Genomic DNA, 22,260 nt, shown 5'->3' on the forward strand with positions numbered 1-22,260 from the left:
TGTCTAGCGCTAAGGAGGAATTGAACTTTTTAGTATATAGAGTTTTTGTACGATTTAGAGGCAATCACTTTTACTAACCATAATAATAAGTTTGATATTCTGTTTTTAAATTTTGGGGTAGTAAAATGGGTACATAACGGGTTCGTATGACGTGTTCACCCTTGACCATGAACAACCCACAATACGTTAATCATTACCTTAAAAGGTAAACTCGACTGTAGTTTTGAATCTGTTTGTTTGAAGGCCGAATAGAAAGAAGAAGATAACCTCGAATAATTGAAATTGACAAAGAAAGAAAGATGCTTCAACGGCTCTTAATACAGTTAGTAATTTGAAAGTGTCTTGTAAATAGGTAAAAAATATATTGAATCTTATTGTGATAATTAATTACGAGAAATTTTATTTTACGCATACGGTAATTAGTAATGGATATGCTGGAAATTCTTCAAGTGGGCTCTAGTATCAACATAAAACGGACAGATGGGCGAGTACATTCAGCTGTTGTCGCCGCTATCAACAATGATTTGCGATGTGCGACTGTGGAATGGTTCGAACAAGGTGAAACTAAAGGAAAAGAAATTGATATGGCCGCAATAGAATCTTTAAATCCGGAAATCGTCATCCTTCGACAAGGAGAAAAACCTACTAAACAGGATCGGACCATCACACAGGCACAATTCAATAAATTACAACGGGACCCGACAAGACAATCTATCGCCAGTGTCAAGCAAAATAACGATATAAAATCGGCTCATCAATCCCGGGCAACAATGATACCCAATAACGGTCACACGTTGACATCCGAACCCAAAGAAAGTAACATACCTACGAGCAGGATGTCCACCGCTCAAAATTCAAAAAGAAGTAACGTAGTTAAGGAAGTAGAAAAATTGAAGAAAAACCGAGAGGAAAGGCGGCAAAGACAAGCCGAGGAAAAAGCTGAAAAAGAAGCATTCCTTCAAATGGCTCCCGGTAAGTGACTATTGTTAATATTTTGTTTATCTTTTAATAGCAATCTCGATTATCAATAATCCACTTACATTAAGTGTTTAATCCCTACAATGTCTTTAAATGATAAAGTGTGGGTACATTCGAATAAACCTAGTGAAGGGGATTTTTTTGAAATAAATATCCCTAAAATATTATCTTTACAATCGTCAAGAGACCACACAAATCGCATTTTTATATTTACATAATTTAAGAAAATTTTCCATTATATCATCTGATTAATAAAATATCATCGTGCTAATATACAAGGTGTAACTAAATAATAATTGCAGCTTGAATATTATGTAAACATTTATAAATTTAACACATTACTTTTCATTAATTCATTGTTTGATTGTTGATAAACATGTCTGGTGACATAATATATGACCTGTTTGTCATATTTCAACAAACATTCTGTGGTAAATTTAAAAATGTAATTTTTTTTTAATTTAACGATATTGGTACGGATTATTCTATTTTTAAATTTAATGTAGCGAATTTTCTTTTCGACAACGCGGTTTATAGGTAATCCGCATTGGGAATTGCTCAATATGATACAGGAGTACCGTCGAGGTATAGATATAAAACCGTTGACAGAAAATGACCCCATAGAAGATCATCTAATTACCGTATGTGTAAGGAAACGACCGTTAAATAGAAAAGAAATAGCCAGAAAAGAAGTAGACGTCATCACAATACCCAGTAAGAATCAATTGATTGTACACGAACCAAAAAATAAAGTAGATTTAACGAAATACCTTGAAAATCAAATGTTTCGATTCGATTATGCCTTTGATGAAACGTGCTCAAACGAACTGGTCTACAGGTAAGTTTCATCTCAATTATCATTGATGTATTTTTAAAAAAATTCCGGCTAACCAATGAGTGTTGGACTTTGTATTTATTGAAAATAATCAATTAAACTTTGAGTTAGAATCACATCAATATAAAATAATTTGATTGTGTCTAAGAGACACTTTGTTTTGCTTAACTATAACGTTGGTTCCCACATACAAGAGGTTGTATATCTGTCTGGGTTTCATTCATGGAATATTGCCTAATTGAATAAGTGATTCACACTGTATAATAATTATTTAAAAAAAAAACATGTTTAGAGTGTACACAATGTTTGTAATGACAAAAATGAGTTTAAAATAGGAATTATTCATAGTTTAACGGTTTTTGAAGATAAGAAAGTATATTATAAACAAACGTGGGTAACTAAAAACATTAATCAATTTTTTTTCGAGCTGCTGACGCGATAGCTAATATTCCTTGTATCGATTTTTTATTTCATTCTACATACAAATTAATGGTTTCCAGCTTTTTGTATTTTAAATTGAATCGCGCCAAATGAACAAAGAATTATTTTTATTAAGAAAAGTGTTTCAAGAGTATCGATTTTATTATACAGGGTCTACCATTTCACATTTACAGTATACATGCTGAGTTGTTGATTGATTATAAACTCATGACAATAATTGTAGAATTTTAATATACAGGGTCGGATTTGTTTTATTTACAATCTGATTTTTTTATTACTTTTGAAGATAGAAACGAATTTCATTTTCAATACTTTCGAAATCGCAGAAAAATTGATAAAAAATCGATTACAATATACCGGGTCAATCAAAATTTGTCAAAAAAAATACAAATTCATTTTGGAATGGTGAAATTATTTGAAATACGTTTTTTCGAGATTTCCGAGGAGTTGCAGATTGGCGGTTAGCTCTCAGTTACCGCCCTGGTGATATATCCAAAACTTTCATTCTTGTTTTTGTGCACGAAAAACGTTCTTTACAAGGATATTAAATTCCAACTGTGTGACATATACGGGGAAAAGTGTAAGAGTGTTCGAAATGTCCATAAACTGTGCGGATAATTCAATGGGGGTTGTACGAGTTGTTCATAACGAACAACTTTGTTTTAAAGTGGAAGAAGAAATGCTGAAAGGTCGAAGAATGACTCGGCGAGTTTTGCATTCGCCACATTTTGAGAATCCTTTTAGGAGGTCCCGAAAATGCGTGAAAGTGGCCATAAGTGATTTCGCGGATTGAATAAACACTTGGGAAGAGGAACTAAGAATTGAAAGATGAGGTTTTTTTGCAGTTATCTCGGCTCGGCAGTAGACTTTGACAACTCTACTACTAAAAAAGATTCAAAAATGGATAAATTGAAACGGCGTTATGTCGAAAGATAGAGGGTGGTTTAAGCTTTCCAAACGTGTATTATTAAATGCCAATTAACGTGTTTTTCGTTGTGAAAATTCGTTATTTTATGGACAAATCTCGTAGAACAAAGTTTAAGTGTAATTAGTTTTTTGTTCCATCATAAATTTTTATTCCGACGCAGTTATTTGATCTCTAGTAAATTGAGAATTGACTGTTTTATCTAATTTGTAGTTATGATACATTTTTGAGAACCATTTTGTTTGTTGAGCCTTAGAGAATGTCGTTTTTAAACAATCCTCGTACATTTTCGTTTTATAACAAATCGAGCGAATTTCTATAGGGGGTCATTAACATTTTAATTGAAACTTTGTTATTCTATTTTTGATGGTTTACGAAATCGGTATTTAAGCGACTTAACGGTTCAATCGAATTTACAATTTGGATACGCATGATACGAGGACCAAATGAAAATTATATTTTCAATAGAAATTACGTTTCACGTCATCGATCTTTTCTAATGATTGTATCAAAGAAAACGTCGAAAACTACTGGGGTACCACGTCCCCTTTTTTGGTAAGATACTGTGGATATTTGCCGGATATTTTCGTCTTGTATAGTGTGGTGGCAAAATTTGCGAGTTTCTTCGTATTAAGGGTCACTTTTATATATATTTTTTTGATAGGTACACGGCGCAACCCTTGATAAAAACCATATTCGAAGGGGGTTTCGCCACTTGTTTCGCGTACGGGCAAACGGGATCCGGTAAAACTCACACGATGGGCGGCGATTTCGTCAGCGGCAAAAATCAAAATTGCGATAGAGGAATATACGCGATGGCGGCCGCCGACGTCTTTCAATTGGTCAATTCCCCCAAATATCGACATCTAAATCTCGTCGTGTCCGCCAGTTTCTTTGAAATATATTCAGGTAAAATAAGAAGAAGAATAATAAATAGTTTTATTACAAATTCGGTTTTCTAGGTAAAGTTTTCGATCTGTTGAACAACAAAGCGAAATTGAGGATATTGGAAGACGGTAAACAGCAAGTTCAAGTTGTCGGACTCGAAGAAAAAGTCGTTTACAACGTACAAGAAGTACTCGGTTATATCCAGAAGGGTAATCAAGCTCGTACATCGGGACAGACCTTCGCCAACAACAATTCCTCGCGATCCCACGCCGTCTTTCAAATTTACCTAAGGGCCAGCAACAACATGTCCAAGGTACGATTCTTATCAATTCTCTAGGGGACTGTCTTTTATTTTTGAGGAAAATTACCCCATTTAGGACAAAACCACCCTGAATCAAAGGAAATTTCAATCTGTTCGGAGAGTATTAAGGCTCTAGATTCGTATTGGAAAGTAAAAAAGGCTTGTAATTGTTCTAAGGTACAAGTCTCGTGGGGAAAAGGTTCTTTTCGATGATCAGTTTGAACACTCTTGGTGTAGAACCACCCGGTGCGTTATGTCACGCATAAAAGGACCTTTTGTCTAACCAATGAGAAATTCTACTGGTATTTTAACAACATCATCTCCGTGGGTATATCGAAAACTACCCGGAATCTCAATGGATTTGAAGGACTTTTACTTGAAAATTTTCAGTTGAACCACAATTTTTTATCTATCCATTCGTTTTCCTGGTTAGCTCTGCCTTTTGTGGTCTGTTCAATCTTTCTCTTCGAGATGTTTAATCGTCTTCTTCTATTCTGCTTTCTTCTATTCTCTTTCTGCTCCATCTTCATCACATGTGCGTACCCGAGCAGTTGTTTGGTCTGTGTTCTCTTATATCTTGCACGGTCCATCTTCACAGCATCTTTTGTTGTCTCCAAACGTTAAAATGAACTAAATTATAGTAAAAACTTTATTTTTTTTAACAAATTTTCCAGATTCACGGTAAATTTTCCCTAATCGATCTGGCTGGTAACGAAAGGGGAGCGGATACTTCGTCGGCCAATAGACAGACCAGAATGGAAGGTGCGGAAATAAACAAATCATTATTGGCGCTGAAGGAATGCATTAGGGCCTTGGGTCGCAAGGGCGCCCATTTACCGTTTAGAGTTAGCAAACTTACGCAGGTAAAAACGAAAAAAAAAAAATCAAAAATTTGTTTGTGAAATAAAAAATTTCAGGTGCTGAGAGATTCTTTTGTGGGAACGAGTTCGCGCACTTGTATGATAGCGATGATATCGCCGGGGGTGAATTCTTGCGAACACAGCTTAAACACTTTACGTTACGCGGATCGAGTGAAAGAATTGGTAGCCGAAGATTTACAGACAAACAGCGAAACAGACGAAGAACAAGACAACAACGGAGACTTGCTACAATTGAGATCGTTGAACGAACAAGACATGACACCGGAAATGCTCGATTTACACCAGGTGACTTAATTTTATTATTTATTTGACAATTGCGGCTATGCAGCGTTTTCTCGATGACGGCTCCTTTTTCTTTTTTCAGGATCTACGCCCGGACTAATAACTCCTATTTGTTTTTTATTTGTTTAATCTTAATGAGCCATCAAATATTTCTCATCGTTTCTAAAAACACCCATCAAAGTGCAAAAGGTGAAAAACTTGCCTAAAAAAATCATTTGTACTTTCAAAAATATCAAACAGATCAAAATCGAGATTTGAAATAAACGCCTCAAAAAATTTGAATAGTAGAAAACTCGCGCTTTTTTGATTACATTTTACGCACCACCAGACCCTAGAGAAAACCTTCGCCACCACTTCATTAACGGTATCTTCAGATACCAACTGTACGAGGACCTGGTGGGGTTCGACGTCCCAAACAAGCTGGTGCTTAAGGTTAGAATGACACCTTCAACAGAGTGGAGGTAGAAACACCGGAATGTGCCGGAAGGAGCATCCTAACCACTTCGGTTCTCTCTGGAGCGGTTGTGAAGTTCGAGCGAGCAGTTGAAACAAGAGGATTCGAAGGAAACCACGTCCGAGATAACCTCAAGGAGAACCCCGACCTACCAAACCAAGTTTTAAATCCTGTGCGCCACCAATTCAAATAAAAACCTTCGCCACCTCTTCATTAACGGTATCTTGAGGTACTAACTGTACGATGACCTGGTAAGGTTCGGCGTCTCCAACAAGGTTACAATGACATCTTCGACAGAGGGGAGGTAGAAACACCGGAAGGTGCCTCAAGGAGCATCCTAACCACTTCGGTTCTCTCTGGAGCGGTTGTGGAGTTCGAGCGAGCAGTTGAAACAAGAGGATTCGAAAGAAACCACGTCCGAGATAACCTCAAGGAGAACCCCGACCTACCAAACCACGTTTTAAATCCTGTGCTCCACCAAGAGAAGAGTTGCTTACAGGAACAAATGCTTCTGGACATAGAGCGCTCAACTTCAGAGGGTCAAATCTTACAATTTACAAGATTTTAAACCGTCTTGGAATCACGTATATGGATGCCAGAGTTAGACTATGACGAAGACAAGATTTTGAACTGCCGGGAACTAAGATTTGCGATAATGGTACATGGAGGATCCTGAGATCAAACAGATGGCGTGTCTAAAATGCTTTCTGATTGATATCGGCGCGGAGTTATGTATGGAGTACCTGGAGGTCGGCGACTGAGAGGAGGACGTTGATATCTAAGAGATACCATGTTCAGGACAGAAAGGATTGTTGATTATCAAAGAACCGTAGCGCCGATTGAAGACGAAAATTTGCGATGCCGAAAACCGAGTTTTCCTCTTCTTCTTTTCATTGTTTTATCCGTTATTCTTATCTTTTTTCAATAAATGACACTTTAAACCGCCAGTGTAGTTGAGTGCTACCATGAATGTCTTCTTCTCGGTAATCTCTTACTATCCATTTTCCATCGGACAATCAATTGTATGTTTTTAGTCTCCCCATAACTTATATTTATATTTTAAAGTATTCCGGACTTTATAAAGTAGATCCAAACCATAGAAGAAGACGAAAAACACCTGATTGAACCTAATTTTGGTTTTAAAGAAACATCTTTCCATCCGTGATCTTTTCTCAGGTTCCTGCATATGTTTCTATCTAATCTATGTCTTCAGTTGACTTTTGCTATTTCATATTCTTCATTTGTTGTGTTTATTTCGTTATTTGCTATAAGTATTGTATCGTCGACGTATTTAATGTCGTCGATTGCTTCTTCGTTGATTTCGATGGCATCTGATAGTTCTGTAAATGCTTTACCGAAAATTTCTTTGAATAGGAAAAGCGACAGAATGTCAATTACCTTTATTTATTTTTGCGTTTTCGAGAGCCTTGGAGAAATCGATAAAGCACGGATGTATTTATATTTTGCATTTCTGTAAAAAGGTTAAATTAATTTATTGATTTGTGTTGCAGTTTATTTCGGAATTGGAAATAGCCGAGGAGCAAATGTTGGAGAACCACAAGCAGGTGATTGACGGTTTGCAAGTGGCTCTGGTGAAAGCGACGGAATTGAGGAGGATGGCGGACACGGTGGCGTACGATCAAGAAGCTTATTGCAACAGTTGGAAGGAATTTATTCGAAATTGTATTTCGTTTTTCGTTAGGGCCGAAGAGATCGTAGACGATTATAAAGATAAATTAGTAGCGGAAGAACAGCTCAGTCGAAAAACTAACAAGAGAATGTGAAATAATTTTTGGTTACGATTATATCTGAATAATATTATAAATTAACGTAACGTAACTCGCCCACCGCCACCGCGGCGTTGCCACCTTTGAAATTTCTATCGATTAAAAAGGGGCCGAAACGATAAACGAGTTATTGACGTCATAGATCTGCCTTTTATTTTGTTTCCAAAATTGTTACAATGTAGATTTCGTTAATTTATTTATTTATTTTTTAAAAATGATCGGATACGGTTTTAATACGAATTTTTATCAAAGACAAAAATATTTTTATATCGGACATGTAATTGCAAATAATTGTATGTCTTTTCATTTTATATCCTCCTCGTAATTGGAGCTTTTTGACTTTTTTTTACTATTTTTTAGATTAATCCTCCGTGACATAAACTATCGTGAAAACAAAACGTTAATCTTTTTCCAGGAGGTTTTCAAAGTCACGTTTTGTACCAAACATATCCGTCGAAGGTACGACACTTACCGAATACTTTTGTAATATCCATTTGAGATAAGAAATTTCCGACATAATCAGCTGGTACATTATGCACGGCCTACAACCAGACCGTCACCTTTATAAAAAAAGTGAAGAAGAGCATTAGAGACGGTTTCTGATTGGTGCAGCCGTCACTTCAAATTATAACCTCGGTGATGTTTGATTTTTGTTTTTTTTTCCTTATTAAGTTATCTTAAAAGCCTTGCCAGATGTAACCCGTGTCATTTATGGTTCACCAAATTGAATATTGAATAATGTTGCACTAATATCCAGATATGTTAGTACCTTTTGTACCACCAATATGTTGTTTGTCTCTTCAGACCTCTTATCACCGTCGTCGTCTTCTTTTCTGATATTTTTGAAACTTGTATTTAGAAATGTTGTCTAACTTGTGCTTGATCCAAGTTTCACACTGATCTTCTTTTGGGAATAAAGAATCCTTAATTCGTTGTAGCAGGTTTAGTCCCGGATACCGTTCAAGAGTTTTCAGTGTCGTTTTTCGATTGATCGTCATTACTGAGGGTCAATCTGGATAGCTTCGTTTGGTACTTGAGATCTGACTGATTCCTCAGCCAAAAAGAATATTTTTAGAAAGATCTTTTTCATCGCTCATTTTCACGTTTTGTTTCCTAATTATCTATATTTCTGCAAAAATTCGTTTCTATCCAGATCTGATATTTTATCACACTTGTCCTTTTTTTCAATCGCATCGATTTTGCTAAACTTGTAGTTTGGACTATTTTCTTTTGTTGCTTTTTCGTTTAACCGCAATTTTCCAATCCTTTGGCTTTATATTTACCCTATTAAGACTTTTTTTTCCAGTGACTAGCTCTACTTGACCCTGAACTATAGCATCCCCTTCTTCAACTCTTGGAACAGGGTTTTAGTTAAGGGACACATAATTTTCTTCAACATTTTCTCGATTTTTGTCAACGTTATTGTCTGGATTTTTTAATAATACATAAAAAAAACAAAAAAAAAAGAATTTTTGCAAATACTCGGACGATATTTTGATTTAATTTAATAATAATATCGTGAATTATATTTGTTTTTGATAATATTTATTTAATATACTAATTGATTAGCAAAGGGATGATGTATTTGTTAACTATAGAAATTCGATTAAAATTTTCGGTAATTATCTAAAAATCATCCCTTTTCGACTTGGGGTTAATTGAGTATGGGAAGATGTTGTATGAATAGTGTTGTTATGTAGAACATAACCCAACTTAAAAACAATGACTGATGGTCAATTCCACCTTCCATATATTGTGTAATTACCTCCCTCTAAATCCCCACAACGCCAAGTCTATAGGCAGCGGGGAATGAGCTTTAGATAATTACCAAGTTTTCTTTATTTTTTTCGTTTTATACTGAAATATCGAGTTTAGAATCGTTACATTACTCGATAAAGTATAAAAATAGAATATAATATAAATAATTTTATAAAGATTAAAAACGGCGTTAAAGAAGAAAAGTTACTTTATTAATTTATTCAATTTTATTATTTATTATCAACATCATACTTTTTTTGAGTTTTTTGTCTATATCCCGTGTATAAGATCATTTCATTTGGTTAATTACGGTTTAAAACATTCTAATTTTCATTATTTTAAGTCATAAAATCCCACTATCCATAAAAATTTGAATTTTTATCAGTTTTTCTTCTAGTATAACATAAATTAATAAAAAAATAATTCGAATAAAAAAATCCACTTTTGATATGTTTCATTAAAAAACCACCAAAATATAATTTTTTCTTCTATTATTTATTATATTTTCACATTACCTCGTATAAACTTTCATTTCAATGCTTGATTATATATTTTTCATCAACCTTTTTCTATTTACATTGTGTCGAATATTTTTTGTTTGGAAAATAAAAACTCAAACGCAAAATAATAATTTAAATCAAACAGCACAATGGACCTCCTCTACTGCTTTTCTCCAACTCCTTTTGTTCTCTACCTTCTGTAAGTCTTCCATATCCTACATGGACGTCTTCTTATTCTTTTCGCGTCTTCTCCACTTTTAAAATTCCTTTCTTCCATTCTGGATAAACACCCCAACCAACGCAGTATTTTTGCCCTCACCCTGCTCGACCATATAACCTTTTAATCTCAGCATTCGTTGTTCTTCTTCTTCTTCTTATTTATTTTTTTTTTTTTGTTGAAAAGGAGCTTCTTAAAATCCTTATGATGTTTTGTCCTTACGGATTTGAGATATCGGAGGGGGTTAAAATTATTTTTTTATTTGCAATTTTCTTTCCTCTATTCTCATTAGTTTTGTTGATTGCGTCTATCCAGGTCTTTATCTACTTTTGGTTCTTATTTATCCCTTTTCACATGTCGCATTCGAATGGGGAAATTAAATTTTGGCCAAGAAAATTAAAAATTGTTATATACATATATATATATTTAAAAAAAATCGAAATCGTGTGATTTCAAAAGTGGCAGCCGAAAAGCTTCTTTTTAATTTGTGTCGTAAGCCTATTTAGCCTTGGACTAGAGTGATTGTTTTGGAATCTAAACATCAAACTATAGGCGTAATTAATAATCCAATAATAAAAAACTGCGACTGCGCAGTCTCCCTAGTAAAAGGGGACTCGATTAGAAAGTTTTTTTTATTAAAAATCTCACTTTTCAAAGTATTCACTCTAGATAACTTTGTATACTAATTATATTTTTAATTTGTTGTTTATTATCTTTTTTTATATATTTGCAATTATTAATTTATTAGGTCTCTAAAAGTAAATAATTATCTACAAGCTGTTCTATCGAAAATAATTACAAAAATAATAACAAAAAAAACACTTTTAGGGATGATAAATATATTTGAAAGTATTCGAATCCAGTGTTTTATTAATGGAACTTCCTCCTCACGACCTAGATCTAACACCCTCGGATTTTCATCCTTACAGAAACCTCACCTGTCACTTGACGTGACACTCTAAAACAAATGATGGAACGTTTTAAGCTTCCGACCACAAAAAAGAGCTCAAACTACATCTAGATGTACTTTACTCTCGATCTCTGAAGATGATAAGTTAATTATCGAAACGTGCATCAGACAGTGTTGGTTATAAGTGGTAATAGTAAACATAGTGTACAATACGTCTAACGAACAATTTTTATCTAGATCCAATTATCACCCAATTTGTTTTTCTTGTTTCTCAAGTTTCCTGGAAAAATTTTTATTTAGAATCGAGTTGAACACGCTATTTTCAGTACCACTACACTAACATTCACAAAATTACACCGACGAATGCGCTTTTCCATAACCAAAGTAAGTTACTTACACTCGGCCACTGAAGACGATAACTTGGCTAACGAAACGCGCGTCAGTGTAATTTTGAGAATGTTATTGTAGTGGTGGTGTTTCACTAACGGTTCCATAAATTTCAACTTGGAATTCGATGGTAAAAATTGATTAATTACTTTGAGATATTTGAGGTTATATAAATCACTTTCTTCTACTTTTTAGTAGTTTATAATTTAGTTGTTTCACAAATATTTATTCACCTTTTGAGAATTTTATTGATTTCGATTTAGTGCTAACTTTATAAAAAATCAAATCAAAATGTTTTCGACGTTCAATCCTGTAGGGACTCACGTGCACCTCTGGGGGTCTTTCTAACCTCATTTTAGGAAACTATCAACACAATATTAAAGTTTCGTCTATGGGGTTTTTGGTATTAAAGGGTGAAGATCTTTCCAACTCCCCCTATCGTTAGATATAAAACTAACGATAAATATATAAATAAATAAATATAAATAATTTCTTGTCAAACTTTCTATATCCGTTAATTTCATTTGTTTTTGTGAATCCGGTTGTTTTCTAATTGTGTGAAAACTTGTCCAACGCGATGCTTTTAAGGTTAGGTTGTTGTTTTGGAGGGGAAACGAACTTTTCGCAGTCCCAATTTCGTAAAATCAAATATCCACTCTCCCCACGTTTACCTTCGAATCATCCCAACAAACCAAACGTTCTACATCATTATTATAATACGTAATAAACCACATTTAACGAGATAAATAACCTCGCATCGTCTAAGTAATATCCATCATCCCGTTCTCTGTAGTTTCGAGCAAGTCATCGAAAGGTCGCGTCATACCTAGAAACAAGTGTAGCTACCAAACCGAACCAGTGGCGAATACCACGAATTAATGATATTCCACGAAGGGTAATAAAACCCCGATAATAAATATCCATCGTATCTTTTAAAAAGTTGATATATTTTGAGCCGTTGCGTTCGCGTCCCGAAGAATCCGATTGCGATGATGACCTATCCATTTGGTTGCACGTGCTACACAAAGATGAAATATCGCCTCTCTCCCCTTCGCTCGCTTCTGGCGCTCCTCTCGCCGTACAGAACACGACGCCTATTTTGACGGGAAGGTCGATCACGTGATAGCTACAGTGTCTGCTTTGGAGCGGGGAAGTGTGGGGCCAGAAGCGGCTAGACTTTCCACAACGTTCTATAGAGGTGGACGAACGTTTTTAAAAATGTAACCGTTATCGCTTAACGGAGCTCCCACTCGAAACGGGAATTGTTGTTTTCCTTTTTTGCCTTGTTTCCAGTACTCGTATCTTTGGTATTATTGTTTTTATCTCTCCATCAGCTTTAATATCAATTCTATAACAAAAAGAAACCTTTTATAAGGTATTTATGTCATTATTTTTTATTACGTTGCGACAGAAAGAGCAAATATTCATTTTTCAACTAAGTTATGCATCATCTTTTGTTTTTTTGCTTGGGTAATAAGGGCCTTAGTTGATTGGAAATAACTGAACCGGCTCGTTAGAGCAGCCTTAGATTGTATATTTTTGAAAATTATTATGGGATTGTCGGTGTCGCAGGTTTTCTGCGGTTTTCCTGCAACCTGGTGAAATGGTTTTCCAGCCAAACGGTCGTTGATAGGAAATAATGTAGCCGCAGCTGTACCCGCCCGCTCCAAATTGAATTTAAAATAAACAAATAGGAAAAGAACACAAAAATTTCAAAAAACCAAAAAAGAAAACAAGTAAAGCTCCTCAAAAATAAAAAAAAACAATCCGAGAAGGGCCGTTTTTGCTTGCAAGCTTCACTTCGTGAGTGCTACAAACTTGATTTAAATAGACAGTTATAAATGATTCTTATGGATGTTGGACTGTTCTAAAATGTTCTAGAACGATCTAGGAAACGATAAATTGAGGTTACATTAATCCCGAAAGATTCCAAAGGGTCCACAGTATTCTAGATTGTCCTAAACATTTCGGAAAATTATCTTAAAAGATTCAAATTTGGTTAAAACATTTCAAAATAATTTGGATTCGTTCCTAATGGTATAGACGGTTCTAAAATGTTCTAAAACGATCTAAGAAACACTAAATCGAGCTCAAATTGGTCAAAAAACATTCAAGAGACTATTCTAAAAAGCCATAAAAATTTCGAAAAACGATCTTGAGAGCTACAAATTTGATTTAAATAGATCAAGACAGTTATAAATGATTTTAGACTGTTCTAAAATGTTCTAGAACGATCTAGGAAACGATAAATTGAGGTTACATTAATCCCGAAAGATTCCAAAGGGTCTAGAGTATTCTAGATTGTCCTAAACATTTCGGAAAATGATCTCAGAAAATTTGAATTTGATTAAAACATTTCAAAATAATTTGGATTCGTTCCTAATGGTATAGATTGTTCTAAAATGTTTTAGAACGATCTAGGGAACAATAAATCGGGCTCAAATTGGTCAAAAAAATATTCAAAGGGATCTAGACTTTTCTAAAAAGCCATGAAAATTTCGAAAACGATCTTGAGACTTATAAACTTGATTTAAATAGTTTAAAACAGTTTTAAAAAATGATGTTGGACTGTTCTAAAATGTTCTAGAACGATCTAAAAAACGATAAATTGAATTTACATTAATCCTGAAAGATTCCAAATGATCTTAGAACATTCAAATTTGGTTAAAATATTTCAAAGATAATTTGTATTCGTTCCAAACGGTATAGATTGTTTTTTTTTTTGTCCAAAATCTCCCCTTTGAAACAGTTAGGCAAACAGAACCCCAGCCGTACAGAGGAGTTACTCCTACATCAGGGTCTACTCAAACCTAACTTTAACCAACTAATCTCTCTCGGTTTATATAGTTTATTCGATACCGTCCTCGATATAACGGTACACCTTTAATTTTGCATCGTCTGCTCCTAGTGCTTATCTAACTCGCTTAAAAAAATCATTAGAATTTAGGTAAAATTATTAGGTAATTCGGGGGGAGTTCGGATTGGAATAGGTTCGTGTTCGAGGATAAGAAGCGATTTTTCTAGGGTGGTAATACGTAATAATTGTGATTATGTTTCGTAACGTGATTCAATGTCGGTAAAATGTTGTAAAAAGTGGCAGTGTTTGTGAGCGCGCTTGCGCTTTGGTAACAGTCTGCAAAACACAGTGTCGAGACGATTATTACCGGTCACTGGTCACAGTCAGACATGAGTCTTGGTCGGAGAACGTCGGTAGTCGGCATTATGAATTTGTGTGTGAGAGAGAAAGAGAAGGAGAACGGTAAACAGTTTAGTGGACGGGCGACTTTGTGAAGCTAAGCTAAATCAGTGCTAAAATTCACCTTCATTATATAATGAGATACATGGCGTTTCGAAAATTACTAATTACTATATAAAATACGCGGAGAGCATCGTCGAAGCGATTATTGACAATTCGAGTGACGGTAGTACAATTATTAATTAACCAAAGTTGATAAATGATTAACCTACTAATTAACGATAATGTGTTTGTGTATTTGTGATGAATTGAAGGATCGTCGTTGTTAATTTAAATATGGAAGTGACTCCGCATCTGAAAAGCGTTTTGAAAAACTATCAACACAGCGCTACGAAAAGCCTCCAAGGTCCCGGACTTTCTTCTTTAGTTACCGTGAAAAATGAAACGCCCTCGCCCGAAATTAAAGAAGAAGAAGAAGACGAAGAATTCGTACCGGCTCCGATTCCAGTTCAACAAGTACCTATACTCACCATTCCCGATACGTCTTGTAGCGAACGTACCGAGACTATACTCGAAGGCGAAACGATTTCTTGTTTCGTCGTCGGAGGCGAAAAACGACTTTGTTTACCGCAAGTTTTAAATTCCGTTCTAAGAGATTTCAGTTTACAACAAATCAATCAAGAATGCGATCAATTACAAATATATTGTTCGAGATGTACGCCCGAGCAATTGAACGTTCTCAAAAATCAAAGTATTCTTCCTAGTGGTGCTCCTAGTTGCGGTTTAATAACGAAAACGGACGCGGAAAGGTTGTGTAGTGCCTTGTTGTATGGACAAGTGAATACGGAACTCCGACCTCGGAAGGGAGCTTCTTCAATACCCGTTTACCACGAGTGTTTCGGTAAAGCGACCGGTTTGTGTTATCCCGAATTGTACATAAACAAAAACGCGAAATGCATCGAATGCGGCGATTGTCGAGCGGCTTTTTCTCCGCAACAGTTCGTATGTCACGTGCACAGGAATTTGGAAAACAGAACCGTTCATTGGGGTTTCGATTCCAGCAATTGGCGATATTATTTGCACGTGCCCAAAGAACACGCGCAAGATAATTACGAACAATTCGTGTCCATTTTGAACGATATGACACAACAATACGAAGGAAAAATCGCTTTTCCTACACCTCCTCCTCCTCCTACTCCTACTCCAACGGTTGTTGAACCCATCAAACGAAAACAGGTTAGAAATTTATTTGCTTACATTTTCTATTATCGATAAACATTTATTTATTTATTTATTTATTAAAATACATATAAACTTTGTTCTCTTATTTGCCATATAAAATAACAGACTAATCTATTCAAAATAAGAAAATTGTTTTTTTTTGAGGTTACATTCAAAAAACGTCGTGTACTGATTTTAAAAGAAACACGTTAGGAATTAGGAATCAAAACTATTCATTTTCCCATTTATGTTTGATCTCAGCAACCTTAGTTTCGGTTTTATCAAAGTAGCAGCGTCAAATTAGCAAAAATCGATAAAAAAAGGCAAAATTTGTTGGGAAACCGCTATTTTGTTGCTTAAATAGCAATTAATGTTAAATTAGTATAAATCTAGCATAAAATTTCAAAAATCAATAAATATCGAGTCAACTAGTGAACTAAAATTTGTTGCTGCAAGTAAATACGATCGAAAATTAGAAAAAAAAAAACACCGAACGAATTTTTTATGCTAGCAAAAATTTTCTTGACACCTGCTAGCTTAAACTCGACTTGTTACACGAAAAGTCGAGAAGAGGTTTCGTTGCTACATTTGAACAATGTTCAAATAAGTCTAAAGCATGAACAACAAAATGGGAGCTAAAATTCGGCCGATCCTTTCGATCAGCTACAGTTTTTAGAGTACATGCTACCTTGAACTTGGCTTGTTGAACAACAAATGCTGAAGAAATGTATTTGCTACATTGAACAATGTTCAAATAAGCCTAAAGAATAAGCAACAAAATGGGAGCTAAAATTCGGCCGATCCTTTAGATCAGCAACAATTTTTTTGAGTACATGCTACCTTGAACAACAAATGCTGAAGAAATGTATTTGCTACATTGAACAATGTTCAAATGGGCCTAAAAGATAAGCAACAAAATTAATTTTTAAATGTGGTCCTTATGGAATAATTTTTAAACGGCTCTACTGATCGATTCCAAAAACTAATCAGCTCTTAACCTCAAAAAACCACGTCGATCGCCGCCAGTCTGATCGAAATTAGTTGTTAGTTCGCTAAGAAAATTAAAAATTTTTAAAAATCGGTTTTACCCCGTTTTTCGAAAAGCGAGTCTCCATCAGATTTCGACGTTTCGAGATCCTGGGAAGTTTCCCTGAATATTTCCGCGATGTCCGTATGTATGTAAGTATGTGTGTTTGATAAGGCTTGACCAAGAGTACAATTCGAACCGATTAGGTCCAGTAGATTTTAAAAATCTCAAAAAAATTTTTGTTTTCAACTGTGGTTTTTTCGAAATAACTTTTAAACGACTTCATCGATCGATTCCAAAAACTAATCAACTCTTAACCTCAAAAAACCACGTCGATCGCCGCCAGTCTTGTCGAAATTAGTTGATTTGTTTGTGAGATATCGTGAACGAAAAAAAAACTGCAAAAAGGCTTTTTTCTACATTAGAAATTTGTTTTCAGATAGTTTTTGATGAAATAGAATAATTATTAGAGCTCAAAAAACACGTCGATTGGCGCCAAGATCATGAAAATAGTTTTATTGGCTTCGTGTACTCAAAAAATTGTTGCTGATCGAAAGTATCGCCCGATTTTCAGTTTCACTTTGTTGCTTATTCTTTAGGCTCATTTGGACATTGTTCAAATGTAGCAAATAAATTTCTTTAGCATTTGTTGTTCAACAAGTCGAATTCAAGGTAGCATGTACTAAAAAAATTGTTGCTGATCGAAAGTATCGCCCGATTTTCAGTTTCACTTTGTTGCTTATTCTTTAGGCTCATTTGGACATTGTTCAAATGTAGCAACTTAATCTTTTCTCCATTTTTCGTGTATCAAATCGAGCTTAAGCTAGCATGTGTCAAGAAAATTATTCCTAGTATAAAAATTCGTTCGGTGTTTTTTTCTTCTAATTTTCGGCCGTATTTACTTGCAACAACAAATTTTGGTTCACTAGTTGACTCGATATTTATTGATTTTCGAAATTTTATGCTAGATTTATACGAATTTAGCATTAATTGCTACTTAAGCAACAAAATCGCGGTTTCGGCAACTAAATAACAACAAAAAAGCTACAATATTTTGAATATTTCTTGCTAATTTGACCTCGACAGAGCTCCATATAATTCTGATGTCTTGGTGCTCATAAAAAAAATGATCTAATGACAGATTGCATATTTACTTTTCTTTTTTGGATTAACCTTCAGTGTTTGTCGTAAAAAATGGTTGGTTGGGACAACGACTACCCAACCCCATTGGCATATCTTGTTCTTTAGCAAACATTTAATTCTGACCTTCACAACAATTTATTACGTTGAAATTATATCGTAACGAGGTAATTTCGTTTATATCTCGCAAAACCGAATTTGTGAAATCGCAATCTCGTTAAATCTTTTTTTTTTTTTTTCGTCGTTCGTCTACCTGCTCGCCGGAACCAAAATCTAAAGAATAGTCTCGAAGGATAGCGTGTTGGGAAAAGGGTAGAAAAACACGCATAATACCCACCGCAAAATCTCTCATGCCTCGTGAATAATTCTCTGACCGATGACGACGACGACGAAATAGAAGAGGCAAAACGTTGAGAAATACCCATTGGCATCTGGCCTAGTCTATAATTACTTTAAAGAAAAGCCTTGGAAGTCGAATAACAAATGAAACGCGACCGTTCGACGATGTTCACTTGTCTGTGGGATTCGAAAAAAATACAGAAGCGGATTCAGTATTGAAAAAATTCAATATTTAATAGAAAAAAGCGGATAATAGAGTACCGGTACTTAGTACTACGTTCACAAAGTTTTTTGGACAAATACTTATTTATATATAGGATGGATTAATAAAAAAAAGTAATAATATCAAAATAGAAATCAAGATAGCGGATCGAATAAATTTTGACAATTCCAAAAACTGTTCAGGGCTCTTGTTGTTTGTTATTCGAAAATTTACCCGTCGCGGATTCTACCTCGTCTCGCCGAGGGTACATAGACCCGTACCCCTCACATCACCCGCCAACTAATCGTATTTTCGTAAACGGCAATCATACACGAAGAAAACAGTTTGTCAAGAAATAGCCCGCCCAGTCGATAAGCATGCCTTCCAAACTAACCCTAATGTCTTCACCCCGTTTCTCCACATCAGCAGCGTATCCCCACATCGGGATTTGTATTTTTTTGAACGGCAATTATTTATGATGATCATACAAAGGGAAACTAATATTCCAGGAAGTTACCAGCTAAATTTATTATCATTGTAGCAAGCCACCCGTTGAAATATTGGTTCCCTCTAAACAATACAAAGTACGTAAATATTTGCCGTGAACTAAAACATCATTGCCGAGCTCGGAGCTCGTTGGAATCTGAGACAAAACGAGAAAAAAAAACTACGAGACTGACGTGGTGATAAGAAATGCCTTTTCCCCGTTTCACCTCAGTTGCCGACGAGCTCCGAGCTCGGCAATGACATTTTAGTTAACGGCAAATCAAGCGGCAATGATATTAACGTCTTTTGTACTGTTTAGAGGGAACTAATATTCCAGAAAGTTACCAGCTAAGTTTACTAACAATGTCGTAAATCACCTCTTGGAGGAGCTCGGAGCTCGGAGCTCGTCGGCATCTGGGGTAAAACAGGGAAAACCATTTCTTACGACTACAACATTCCGCCGTTTTGCCCCGGATACCGAGACGCGTCCTGATGATTATGATAGAATTATCTATGTAGTTACTTTTAGTTCTAGGGGGTGGCCTCAATTTAGTGGGCCACCCCATTATTTTCTGGGACTTTTTAAGGATGTTAAAACGGCAGTTTTTGATTTGATCGGGATTTAATTTGTTATAAGTTGGCCCGCTAACTTGACAGACCTCGAGAAGATACAACAATAGATAAAACTAAAAAGCAAACTAGATCGTACAGAAAAAAAGATTTGTAGGGAAAAAACATTAAAATAAGTTGGAGAGTAACATCGAAAGAGAAAACTTGAATCTAAAACTAATTTGAAACGAAATGGAAAAAGAAAAATTTAGTTGATTTAACCACATCACGAGAACGATTAATAAACACTTAATCCAAAAAAAAAAGGAAATGAACTTGTAGGAAAAGAAACAATCTAGAATTCTTTGTATATTTTTTGTAGGCCTACTTTTTCGAATTTTTTTTTGGATCGTCAATCATCTGCGTTAACCGTTTATCGAATTTACGAAAATATATATGGGAGATGAAATTTTTTAATACCAATAATCGAAATTGAAAATTAGTCCTTAATTTGCGAAAAACCCGATGAAAATATAAGAATTTCCAAAAAAAAAATAATCCAACGATCTAATTTTAAATATATAACTTTTAAACTAAACTTTTTTGGTGGTCTTATATTATAAATTATTGGTAAACCCTGTATGTTTTGTAATACACATGTTAAAAGCTACTGACACCGTCTAATGGATTTTCAGGAATTGCTTTCCTTATTTTTATATACAAGGATGTAGTAAATACTTACTGACCAGACGTATTCGGTGCTCATAACCTCACAAATTTCGAAAATCGGAGAATTAATTTAAATTTACGATTAATTTGTCGCAAGTACCACTTGTAATAGTAATTAATTAATTTAATTTAAACTTTGATATATTGAGAATGTAGTAGGGAAAATATTTAGATTTATTAGATAGAAATATAAATTTATTTATACGGCACTGCTTACGCAATAAACATGGCGCCTTTCTCATTTATATATAAGTATAATATACACTCACACACAATCAGTATGTCGAAATGATTTACTGAATTCACTTGATGAAATCAACGGGAGACTTAAATACGCAAGGACAATGTAACATGCACATATTTATATAATTCTTAAATATTATACTGAGAGTTGTTGAAACGCGGTTTCCATTTTGTAGCATCTCGATTCTCGAAGCGAAAAGATTAAAGTAAAAAAATATATAATTTGAAAATTAATTTCTTTTGTTGTTATACAGTTTGTTCGAATATTTCAACGTTGAGAAGTCTTACAAAAGATTTTTTACTAGAGCGCATGCTAACGAGATTAGACGAGATCAAAAGGTCAAACGCAAATAGATATTTACATTTATATTATACCATCATTTCCAGTTTAATAACTTTTTATTATTATTGATCTTTATTTTTTTAATGTTATCAAACTAAATAAAAAATAAATACCCGTTTGATTAAGTACCGCGGATTCCTTTTTGATATCGAAACGAATTATCACCGAAAAAATATTACGAGGACAGTACGAAAAGTAATATATACGAATTTCTTCAAAACTTTGACGTGGGGGTCGAGTTTTGTGGTGAAAAAAACTATTTCTTTTATCAATCACCATAACTGTGTTTGTTTGACGAGATTTTTGTGTTATTTCGGGGGTGTAATGAAACGCGAACAAATTTTCCACTCACATTGTTAAAAAACTTTGTTTTTCGTATCTTATCTTACTAAACTTACAGTTGAGTACCAGAAAAAAAAAGGGTAGATCGTTATTAGCGAAAAATTTTTACGTAATTCTGGAATATTTGGTTTAATTTATGATCCCTTTGTATATAAGAGATAAAACACGGTCGGTCGTTTTTCAACAAAATAATTACAGTGTTTAATATACCGGAACGGTTATTAGTCGCGACTCACATTGTATAATCTCTAAATAAACGGATAGTTGCGTGTCCTCGTTTATAAACAATAATTATTGACAATATCTATATACGAAACGCGATTTGTCTGTTGTCTATTATCGATTTTTAATTACGACATAATATATATAAATAAAGAATATAAACATTTGTGAATTGTGCAACTTTTAAAAATTCGTCAATGAAATTAACGGATGTATGGGAATAAATTGATTCCGCGTTGATTCTACGAGGGTTGTATGAAAAAATTCCGAATTTAGATGAAATTTCTCGGTTCGGATACTTGTTAAACAATCCTCGTAAGTATTAAAATAATGTACTAGACGTTCAAAAATTAGATAGATATTTGAAAATCCCCTTACTAATCCTAATTGACACATCTATAAAATTTTCTATTTGCATTGATAATGATGTAAAAAAATACAAATACCTAGATGTTATTAGTATGATAAAAATACTTCAACTTGTTAATGTTTAAATTGAATTTAAAATCTAGTATCTTTCGGATAAATAAATTTATTGTTATCAGTACATTCCTAAGGAAAAAAATGTTTAATTTTTATAATTTTTTTATCTATACTTTTAAAATATAATTATCTTTGTTAAGAAACACCATTTAAAAACATAGGCATACTGATTATGGTTTAATCCACTTCTAAAA

At 34.3% G+C, this 22,260-nt stretch overlaps 2 protein-coding genes across 3 annotated transcripts in view; both read left to right on the forward strand.

Moving 5' to 3' along the window:
• The first annotated feature begins 231 nt into the window (after window positions 1-231).
• On the forward strand, window positions 232-11,105 carry LOC130895880 (kinesin-like protein Klp10A). Of its 2 annotated transcripts, XM_057803474.1 has the most exons (8): window positions 232-352; window positions 424-972; window positions 1,516-1,816; window positions 3,844-4,088; window positions 4,142-4,380; window positions 5,043-5,231; window positions 5,286-5,534; window positions 7,497-11,105. In XM_057803474.1, the coding sequence occupies exons 2-8, from the start codon at window positions 426-428 to the stop codon at window positions 7,767-7,769; spliced, it is 2,043 nt and encodes a 680-aa protein (XP_057659457.1). In that variant the 5' UTR covers window positions 232-352; window positions 424-425; the 3' UTR covers window positions 7,770-11,105. The 2 variants fall into 2 exon arrangements, with proteins under 2 accessions (XP_057659457.1, XP_057659456.1); XM_057803473.1 differs by having other exon boundaries at window positions 232-972.
• A 3,282-nt stretch (window positions 11,106-14,387) lies between these two features.
• The window catches only part of LOC130895884 (ski oncogene), a 67,793-nt gene continuing 59,920 nt past the window's right edge, over window positions 14,388-22,260 (forward strand). The window contains exon 1 of the mRNA XM_057803478.1: window positions 14,388-15,976. Within this exon, the coding sequence (XP_057659461.1) occupies window positions 15,077-15,976 (900 nt within the window). The 5' untranslated portion in view covers window positions 14,388-15,076. The remainder of the gene's footprint in view (window positions 15,977-22,260) is intronic.

The sequence above is a fragment of the Diorhabda carinulata genome, chromosome 6 (assembly GCF_026250575.1).
Source record: "Diorhabda carinulata isolate Delta chromosome 6, icDioCari1.1, whole genome shotgun sequence".
NCBI classification, from domain to species: Eukaryota; Metazoa; Arthropoda; class Insecta; order Coleoptera; family Chrysomelidae; genus Diorhabda; species Diorhabda carinulata.

Excerpts from the sequence above, each read along its gene's own strand:
- LOC130895880 (XM_057803473.1), top strand. The coding sequence starts at position 426 with ATGGATATGCTGGAAATTCTTCAAGTGGGCTCTAGTATCAACATAAAA. Across the intron at positions 973-1,515 it reads ATTCCTTCAAATGGCTCCCG|GTAATCCGCATTGGGAATTG; the intron begins GTAAGTGACTAT and ends CGCGGTTTATAG. Across the intron at positions 5,535-7,496 it reads AAATGCTCGATTTACACCAG|TTTATTTCGGAATTGGAAAT; the intron begins GTGACTTAATTT and ends TTTGTGTTGCAG.